This window comes from Ascoidea rubescens, assembly GCF_001661345.1.
Source record: "Ascoidea rubescens DSM 1968 unplaced genomic scaffold ASCRUscaffold_12, whole genome shotgun sequence".
Taxonomy (NCBI): domain Eukaryota; kingdom Fungi; phylum Ascomycota; class Saccharomycetes; order Ascoideales; family Ascoideaceae; genus Ascoidea; species Ascoidea rubescens.
The window spans coordinates 219009-229584 of NW_017962924.1; the positions used below are offsets into that span (position 1 = coordinate 219009).

A 10576-nucleotide genomic window follows, 5' to 3' on the forward strand; every position below is an offset into this window, starting at 1 on the left:
ACATTCTCTTTTCAAACCGCTTATCGTTCAATTCACAATCCAGCCAATCTTTCCCAAATTAAACGCCCTCACTTTTTGATTTCTGCAATTCTTTTAGTCCATTTTATTCTAATATATAATGTCAACTTTGGCCAACCCTCCAAGTATCTTGAAAAATTACAACTTGAACCAAGATGAAATCTTTGAAGATTTAAAATTCAACAAAAATACTAATCAACTTCTCTCATCTCCATCAAGAAAATCAATCTTAAATGATAAATACAAAAATTCTTTAAATAGACCTTCTTCCCCAAAAAAGGCTTCCTTCAAATCTGTCAATTTTAATAATAATCCATCAACCGCCGATACAATTTCAATTAAAATTAATAATAATTTCCTCAACACTACTAATAACACTAATAATTCTAATAATTCAAATAACAATTCACTCAATGATATTAATCAGCCTTTAAAACTAAAATTAAACACTAAATCAAAAAATATCCATAACATTAATCATACTCATAACAACAGCAACAACAGCAACAACAGCAACAACAACAATAATAATAATCGCAAAATATCACCAAATTATGAAAACATCCATTATCAACAAAAAAAGAATATCTTCAATCTCAAAAATATAAACTCAAAACTAAACAATAAACTATCAAATAAAAAAATCAACAACAACAACAACAAAAATAAAAATAAAAATAAAAATAACAACAACAACAACAACGAGCTTGACTACAATGATGATCAGATTCCAAACGATTTCGTCTGTTTTAATGTTCCAATATCCCAATCTTCCTATAAACTATTAAATAACGATACGTTTATAAATTCCTCCAACTCAAATCTATTAAGAAATGATTCAATCAACTCAAATAACTCTCTAAAAACAATACAAAGCAACTCAACAACAACCCTCTCCAATCAACACTCAACCACATCGTCAAATGCACCGTCAAACACATTATCAACTTTAACCTCAACCAAAATCAAAAATTTAAACAATTCTTCATCTCCTACTGAAAACTCAAACTCAAACTTAAACACCTTGAAATTACTAGAAAACAAAAAACTACTACTAAATTCCTCAATCTACAATAACATATCCTCTTTCAACAACCTATCAAGCGATGCCAAAGACCTAACTATAGAATTTAACTCAAACATCAACTTTATAATAAACAACGAAATCTACCAAGGTGAATTCAACAATATAAATCTATCAAATTTTATATCCTCTCTAAACAATAACTCAAATTTCAAATTACTTAAATTCTGGATCAACTTTATCATAAATTCTTTCAACTCATCCATACTATTGTCTAAAAATGGCTCTTATTTACCAACAACTACTGACTCAAAATACTTCAAAAATTCAAGCTCAACTTCAAACTTAAATTCAAACCTAAACCATCCACAAAACCTAAACTCAAACCTAAATCTCATCTCGTCTAAAAACAAGAAAAACAATATCATCTCAATCTATAAACATAAACACATCAATCTCAACTCTTTATTAAATTTAGATTTATTTTTACAATTTTTCATCAATAATGAAATTTCTCATTTAAATATCTCAAAAAATTACTCAAATTCAAATTCGATTTCAAATTCAAATTCAACAAACAATGATAATTCAAATTTTTTAGCCAATTTCAAAATTAATTTACTAGTCTTGCTAAACGAGTTTTCGAAAAAACAACAATCATTTATACTATCAAATATAAAGAAAAACCATTCTCAATCTACAAAAAACCATTCCAATGACAAACTTAAAATCGATAATCACTTAAAAGTCCCTTATAGCCATTCATCAAATAACCTATACAATACAAATGATGATGTTCTACAAAAACCATATAAACTAATGAAAAACAACAGCCACTATTCTTGTAACTATTCTTCATCCTCAAAATATAACTTTGACGATTACTTGCTTAATGAATCACTGGATTCTTCATTATATCTAAAAAAGAGATACTCATTGCCTGTATCATTCAAATCAATTAATGATTCCTCATCTTTAAAGAGTTTAAACTCGGATTTAAGTAATAAAATCAATTCATCAAATCCAAGCTCACTGAATGATTCAAGTCTATACAATCTGAATTCAATTCCTCCCTCTCCTTTTTCTTCCACATTTTCATTATCAAGTAATTCTTCCATATCTGAAAATTCATCAATTGGAAATCATCTCAATACTAGTATGGTCAGTGAAACCAGTAATTTTAGTAAATCTAGCTTTAACAATAATAGTTATAGTCATAGCAATGAAAGCTTTTCCAATTATAATGAATCTAGTGATAACTTGACACATAATGAAGTCGATAATAACAATGATAACAACCTCAAAAAGAATAATAGAAGACCATCAATTGTATCGATTGCTTCATCCATTTCATCGTTTTTTTCAAATTATAACAATAACGCTGATAGCAAGAACAAATTGATAAAATTTAGCAACAAAGAGTTTCCAAATTGGTGGAATGGTTTATCTACAACAAACTTGCCTTTGATATCGCTATCATCTAATTCTTCATCATATTTTGTTATGAAGGATTCGAATGTCAATTTTCGTGGGATTATTTGGTATTTGACAAATATATCAACCAAATTTAATGTTGATTTGAAAACATATAAAAGTATTTGTTTGAATTTTAAATACTTCAATGAGGGAAATAAATGCAATAAAGATGAGAACAAGATTATTTTTCTTATCAAGAAGTTAGATGGGCTTGATAATCTTGAAAACGCAATTGAATATTATGAAAATTTGAAACAAAAGAATAATGATGGAGAGCAAAATATTAATACCAAACTAAATTATTTATACTCAAAGATGGATAAAATAACATACGAAATCGAAGAATTTATACATGAAGAGGACAATGAGTTTTTCATGAAAAATGAGAAAGCATTAAAACTAATCAACCAAGAATTCAATAATATTAACAAAATTGTTAATAAAAAAGTTAAAATCAATAAAAATGAAAATGAAATAAAAGAACAAATAGTTTATAACAAGTATAAATTATTTAAAATGTTAATTAATTTTGATAATTTTAATAATTTGAAAGAGAGTTGCTACAGCTATAAAGATTATAAAATTAATTATAACCCTAACAAATTAATAATACTATATTTAATATTCCAAAACTTAAACTATGATGAATATAAGAGTTTTAATATTTTCTTAAAAGTATTCAGTAAAGACTATTTCTTGAGCGAATTGTTAACAAATAATGAATACTTCAATGGAGGTGGATTTGAAGATAAATTTAATAACAAAATGGAGAAATTTGCCAATAGATTTACTAGACTAGTCTCTAAGAACCTAAAAACTGTCTATAATGAATTGGTGAATGAATTGAATTTTAGCAATAAAGAATTTGTTAGATTGATTGAAATATTAATAAAGCAGAAATTTTTAAAGATCTTTGAAAAAGAAAAAGAACAAAAACAAGAGGCAAATAATGGCAATGATAATGAACAGGATAATGAGCATATTGAACAAGTTCAGAGTCACAAAATCGAAATGATCGAAAGGCTTTTCGACATGTATTTGATCGAGAAAAACGACAACTTGATCGGCTACTTCTTGGTCGAAGTTTTGAAGATGTACTTCAAAACAGACAGGCAAGGCGTCAAGGGCAATGGTCGAAAGCCAGCTGGAGGAACACCCCAACACGACAACAGCTACTGGGAAAAACTCATTGCAGAACACTTGAAGAACGACAGGGAAGTCGAGATACACTACTCCGCCGACGGAATGATAGACAGCATAAAGGAATACTTCATAAGCGACCTCAGAGAAGAGGGGCACTTGCAAACGATATAACGAGGCTCGCTACTCATCACCATCCACTGCATCACCATCTAATCTACTTCTGCTCCCACCTCTCCCATCTAATCTAATCTCCCTTCAAACGCCGGCCGCATCCGCGCCCGGACTGCCGCGGCTGTGTTCCGCCGCGGATGCTAAATATAGCACTGCATGTTCACGCACCTGCACAGCGGCCGGCGATCTCAAAACAGTTTTGAGAAGCAGACCAGGACCACGAGAAAAGACAAGGAAGTCGCCTGGTGTCTGTGGTGCCTGTGCTTCTTCTTCTGCTGCTGCTGCTGCTTCTGTGTGGTCCTCTTCCTGTGCTGCTGCGTGTGCCGCCGGTGCTGCCTTCTCTCGCTGCTGTTTGCGGCTGTGCCTGCTTTTCGGTTGATTCTACAGAATTCCTGTTTCAAGAAGCTCAACTACTTCCAACTGTGGTCCTTTTGGTCTTGCTCAAGTAATTTGTCTTTTTGGTTGGAATTTCTCTCAATCTTTCCAATTACTCCAACTCTTTCGTCTCAATGAAAGCGATTTCAACCAGTTCCATTTTTTCGTCAAGGAGATTCTCTGGTCTTTGATAGCTTTTACATTTTTCTTTTCTTCCACTTTCATATCTTTTGTTCTTCCACATCTTTTATATTATACTCATTTATCTACTGGCTGGGGCTACTTATATATTCTTTTGTTTGCATTATTACTATAAGCTAATATCCATAGCCAAGAACACTTTCTCCTAGTTTACACTACTTCATTCTATTCTTTACATTTTCTTTGGTTTGATTGAAAATGAAAGATGAATCAATGAATTTATTTCTTGATGTTGAAAGTGTAAATAAACACTACAAGAAGATCAGCACAACTCTGATAATCCACTCCAAGGATCACTTAAATAATAATATCAACCATGAAAAAACAACTGATCATTCAGATATCATTATTCCAAAGCCTTTTCTATCTCCTATAATAACAAACTTCAAAAACAACGACACTACAAATACCAAACACAATAAAAACTCTCATTCAAGAAGTTTTTCAAATGTTTCTTTACAATCGACTAATACAATTTATTATTCTCCTTCAAATTCTCCAAAAGATTTATCTCCCTATTATTATGACCATTTAACCAATAAATTTTACAATAATCAATACATTCATTTCCCCAATAATAATAATAACAATAATGATAATAACAATAACAATAACAATAACAATAACAATAACAATAATAATAATAATTACATTAATGATGAAAAATCATTACAAAATAGTTCCATACATTTCAATTTTAAAAAAAACCATAATCTGGTAAAGAAATTAAAGAAATCCAATAAATCTAAACTATTCTATTTAATATTATTGTATTTTTCTATTTTCTCTCTCCTATTTTTTTTGTTTCTATCTAACAAAAACATCAACTATAATAACAATACCATTACTGACAACAACAATCACGATAATGATGACAAAGATTATTTAATCAATTTTCCCAAAACAAATCATTTCGACCAATCTTATTACACTGACAACATCAATAGACTAAAACTACAAAATTATCAAAATTATCTATCTAATTTAAAACTCCAACTCAACGATCAAAATAACTTGAAAATCAAAATTCAACAACAAATTAATTCCATCAGAAAGAACAACAATAACAATAACAATAACAATAACAATTCGAATCGAGATTCTGATTTAAATTTGCCTCTTGATATTAACCATGAGTTGGAAAATTTTAAAAATCTATTAAGATTTCTAAAATTGTCTTTCAAGAACTTATTCATCAACTTGGTTGATATATTAAATAACCATTTAAATATCAAATATATTGCCGCCCCTTCTAATAATAATAACAATAATGAAATTACCGATAATAATGATCTAAATTTAAATAAAACCCAAAATTCAAAATTCACTTCTCTTTTCACCTCTATTTTTAATTTAAACCTTCCAAAACTAAAATTAAAATCAAATTTTCAATCAAAACTAAATCTAAATTTCTTATCAACTATTATCAACAACAATAACAACAACATCAATAATAAAAATAAAAACAATGACAACCCAAATATGAACATCAAAAGCTTTATAAATCATGACAATGACGATGAAGAACAAGATGAATTTCAAATTAAATTGAAAACTGAAAAGAGCATCCAAATTTTGTCAAAATCTTTCCTAATCGAAGACTTTGCAACTCCAAGATTCAATATTAATAAGGATTCCAAAAATAATAATAATAACAATGATAATAATAACAATGACAATAATAACAATAATAACAACGATAACAATAACAATAATGTCGATTTAAATAATCTTCATTTAGGTTCTCCTATAATTGCAAAAAGAGCTGATGAAGACTTAAATTCAACATCCATATCCTCTAGTTCTCCCTCTTCTACTATTATAGATACTGACTCTTCAGTTTCTTCAACCTCAACTACTCCCAGCGCTTCAAGTACTTCAGGTACCTCAAGTGCTTCAAGCAACTCTCGAGCACTTTCGTCAACCACAACTACTTCTTCCACATCAGATGAAGAAAGCTCTCTGACTTCTCTGACCTCTCGTGCTATATCTGTTTCATCAACATCCTCCACATCTTCTACATCTTCTACATCTTCTAATAGTGAAGAATCAACATCCTCTGCATCTTCTACATCCTCCACATCTTCTAATACTGAAGAATCAACATCTTCTACATCTTCCACTTCTAGATCTAATACAATAACCTCATCATCATCCAGTGATGAATCATCTACTGAAGAATCATCTTCTCGACTGGAATCATCATCAACTTCTTCTAGTTCCAGAAGTTCGATAACCATCACCGATTCTTCCTCCTCTTCCTCTTCATCATCATCGTCACTTGCATCCCCATCTCCTTCATTTCTGAGTAGTTCAAGTACTAGCTCTGAATCAAGTTCACAGTCAAGCTCCGAATCAAGCTCTGAATCAATATCATATTCAATCTCTTCATCAACGACAATTAGTAGAACTACTGTTGTTACTACAATCGTTTCAACACCATCGGATATTATTGAAGGTTTGACAACTGTTAATAATCGAGATCAAACTATTATTATTAACGTTTCAACCACTCAAACAATTGAAAATTTAACAAGAACTTCAACATATGTTACTTCAACAACCGTTGTAGCAACATACTCTGTCGAAGAGAACAATTCTGTTACTTCAGATGGTGGTCTATCTTCTAAAAACAAAAAAATTGTTATTGGCTGTGTTGTTGGTATAATTGGCTTCTTCTTACTTTTATCAACTTTCTTCTTTATTTGGTTCAAGTACTATAAATCTAAAAAAGAAGTTAGATATGTTAACTCTGAGGGTTTATGGGTTTCTAAAAATGGTAATCCAGATGACGAATTAAATAATCAAGCAGTTGCTCGTGCAAGCGAAAAAAAATCGAATGAAACAAAAAGAAATTCAAAACTCGCTCCATGGAATTGGAGAAAATCCAGAAATTCAGAAAACTTAAACGCAGATGAAAACATACGTCTCCAACATGATAATAATCTGGAAGACTTTAATTTTATAAATAACGATGTTGATTCTGACAGATATAATGGAGATCTTAATAGGGCAAGACCATCAACAATTAATCAAGCTATAAATTTTTAGTTTTGGTAAAATAAATCAATCTGAAAACACTAAAACCAAAATAAATAAAACAATAACCAGCCATCAAGATCTGTAAGAAAAACAATTTAAGAATTTTGAGAATATCAAAAAGTTTTTGACTGTTTCTTTTACAATTATATATTTTACAGCTTTTTTTCTATTTTAATACTTTTTGTCCTTCTCTAATCATTTTTTATTATTTCTCAAGTATATCCCAATACTTTTTTTGTTAATTTTTTTTGTTAATTTTTTAATCATCAGAGTTCGTTCTAAATCATTTTTCTTTATTTTTTTGACTACCCCATTTCACCTTCTACAAAATTTAATCAGTTTAATCACTTCGAGTTGTTTAATTCCAAAGAGTTTTTTAGTTTCTGTTAACCTTTATTGCGTTCAAAAGCCTACCTTCTAATTATATAGCAACTATACATGTGAGTCGGCCCTTTGTTTATGGGACAGTATAAACAGCATTTTTTCCAAAAATAGCAAAATATAAATCTCAAGCTCACGCATGAATATGTTTTAAATGCATCTATGCACTTTTGCATTTTATATTCGAAGTATGCATGCTGTTACAGAATTGTGACCTCACAGAATGTGAATGAAATTCGTAATTGAATGAATATATAGTGATATAAAATGGATAAAATGATAAAAGAATGATGTAATGAAAATATAAAAAATATAAAATAAATAAGAAAAACTTAAAGTTAACGCCAAAACTGAAAATTCGTTGAAAAGATTGTCAAAAAAAAAATAAAAACTATTAAAATGTAGGTGATGAATAAACTGAACAGGTAAACTGTAAAAGAGAAATCAAACAAAAATTTAATTTTTAATTAAAATCTTGAAAAACATTCTTTATAAGCTGAAATAAATTGCATTTCATTTTTAGAAAATCCGAAAACAAAATAAAAAACGAATAAGTAAATAAATAAATAAGTAGAAAAGCATAAAAAAACATTTGAAGCATGAAAAGTGAATAATTTGAAATAAAGATGATTGTATTGTTTTGATCTTGTATATTCGAGTTTAATTTATTTTATTGGTATTAGGAGATTTCGGAAAATTTAACAATGTCAGATTGGCTTGATTTAACTTATTTTTTCTTCTGTTGAACATTGAAGATTCAGAAATATTTAAATTGAAAGTTGCAGTGTTAATATCCGATAGATGGGTGCAGGAAGATGAATTTGAACTAACCACTTTTTTAGGTTGCGACATAACCTTTGAACTATTTAAATCCAACCCAAAGTTAATCTTCTTTGTTGTAATATCATTGTTATTCAAACTGAATCTATTTTCAACTTTAGGATTTGGGTTTATATCTTTTTTCTCTAAAATTGGACTAGAATTTAAAACAGAATTAGAAACAAAGCTAATAGAATCTTTTTTAAAATCATTGTTGCCATAATAACCACCATAACCTTCGTCGTATTCAACATCGCTCAAATCAATAAAGGAAGAACTGATTTCAGTTTGGGAATTATCTGCTATAGGTAATGGTGTTTTCGGTAATGACCTGTGAGTTTTTTTTTTATTAATTACTGCATCTGGGAAATGAGTTTTTTTATTTTGAGAAACTCCATTCATATTACCATTACTTATTTTAAATTTAACGCCTTCATTAACATTATCTTTTACTAGAATTGACGTGGATACTTTTCTTTCATCAGAAAATAGTACCTTATTATTATTATTATTATTATTATTAGGGCTTTTATTATATATAACCGGAGTAGTGGCAACAAAACTTTTTATTGAATTTCTTTGAAAATTATTTCCTGGAAGTTCATAATTTACTCTTCTTTGGGGAGTTATTAAAACAGGTTTTGTATCTAGTGACATTGAATGCCTTCTAGTTCTTTTGGGTGAATATTGATCAGAACGTCGAGGTAAAATTATTGAAATAGTATTCTTATTCAATCTCATTGAACTTTTGCGTTTGTTAGATTGAGGAATTGCATTATACTCTTCGTCCTCATCTTCATCTTCACTGAATTCAACAACTCTTTCAGAATCATCATTTCTTTCACCAGTTACAAAGCCTGTATCCGAAAAATCTTCAATCATATTCGAGACTCTATTTAAACCCAAATTCAACGGCACCATTAATGAGTTTATATTATTCCCAGTCCCATTTCTAAAATACGAGTTTTTGACTCCACCGAAATTATAAGTTGGATATTCAGGATAATCATCATATAAATCATCGTCATTATCATTATTTTCGTCATCATTGTCATCGTCATCATCGTCATCATCGTCATCATCATCATCATCTAAAAATGTTGAGTTTGAACTAGATATCTCTAAAGAAGAATTTTTAAGTAAATTCGTATGACCTAAACAATTATCAGTATCAACAAGATTCCTTTTAGCATTAAAAGTCGATCGTATTTCTTCTACCTTTTTTAATGGCAGATCATCAATACTTTCATTGTCTCCATCGCTTTCATCTGTACTAAAACTATCGTCTTCATGATCATTATTGGGAGAATCATTAGTAAAATGTGAGGTAATGCTTTCTGCTTCAATATTCTCTTCTATGCCTTCAAAATTAGTAAAATTCAGCTTTGATAAAATATTAGGGTTGATTATCAAAGAGCTACCTAATCCGTTAACCAATAGTTCTGAGTTTTGCCTTTGAATAGCAATTGATTGATCAAAACTTTTCAAAAGACTAATCTGCTTTCTTGGTTCAAAATGGTAACTTTCAGGTTCATTTTCTTCAGGCCTCTTTATGATATTACAAGACGAATCATGATTAAATTTTTTGCTATTATCACTTTTTTTAAATTCCGAAATTTTTTTCTGATAAGATTCACTATTAAAAGATGGAATTGAATGATTTTTTGAAGTAACATTAAATATATTTATTTCGGTAGTGGGTTCACCAAACTTATTTGATCTTTTAGGAAGTTGGAGATTTACTTTGTGAGAAAAATAATCGTCAATGTAATCATGTTTTGAACCTGAAATATCTTCTTTAATTTGATCATTAGGTTGGTTATGATTATGATTATTATTATTATTATTATTATTATTATTATTATTATTATTATTATTATTATTATTATTATTATTATTATTATTATTATTATTATTATTATTATT

The 10576-nt window shown here is 29.0% G+C and overlaps 2 protein-coding genes across 2 annotated transcripts in view; one reads left to right on the forward strand and one right to left on the reverse strand.

The window, feature by feature from the left end:
* Positions 1-118: 118 nt before the first annotated feature.
* On the forward strand, positions 119-7459 carry ASCRUDRAFT_9441 (uncharacterized protein; the record flags this gene model as incomplete). The annotated part of the gene is made up of 2 exons (XM_020195147.1): positions 119-3736; positions 4700-7459. 2 exons carry the CDS (start codon positions 119-121, stop codon positions 7457-7459), a joined length of 6378 nt encoding a protein of 2125 aa, XP_020045686.1.
* An 880-nt stretch (positions 7460-8339) lies between these two features.
* ASCRUDRAFT_87468 (Pkinase-domain-containing protein) overlaps positions 8340-10576 on the reverse strand; it is a gene marked incomplete at its 5' end in the record, with an annotated part of 3905 nt that continues 1668 nt past the window's right edge. Inside the window, one exon of the mRNA XM_020194955.1 lies at positions 8340-10446. Coding sequence (XP_020045687.1) covers positions 8492-10446 — 1955 coding nt within the window. The 3' untranslated portion in view covers positions 8340-8491. The remainder of the gene's footprint in view (positions 10447-10576) is intronic.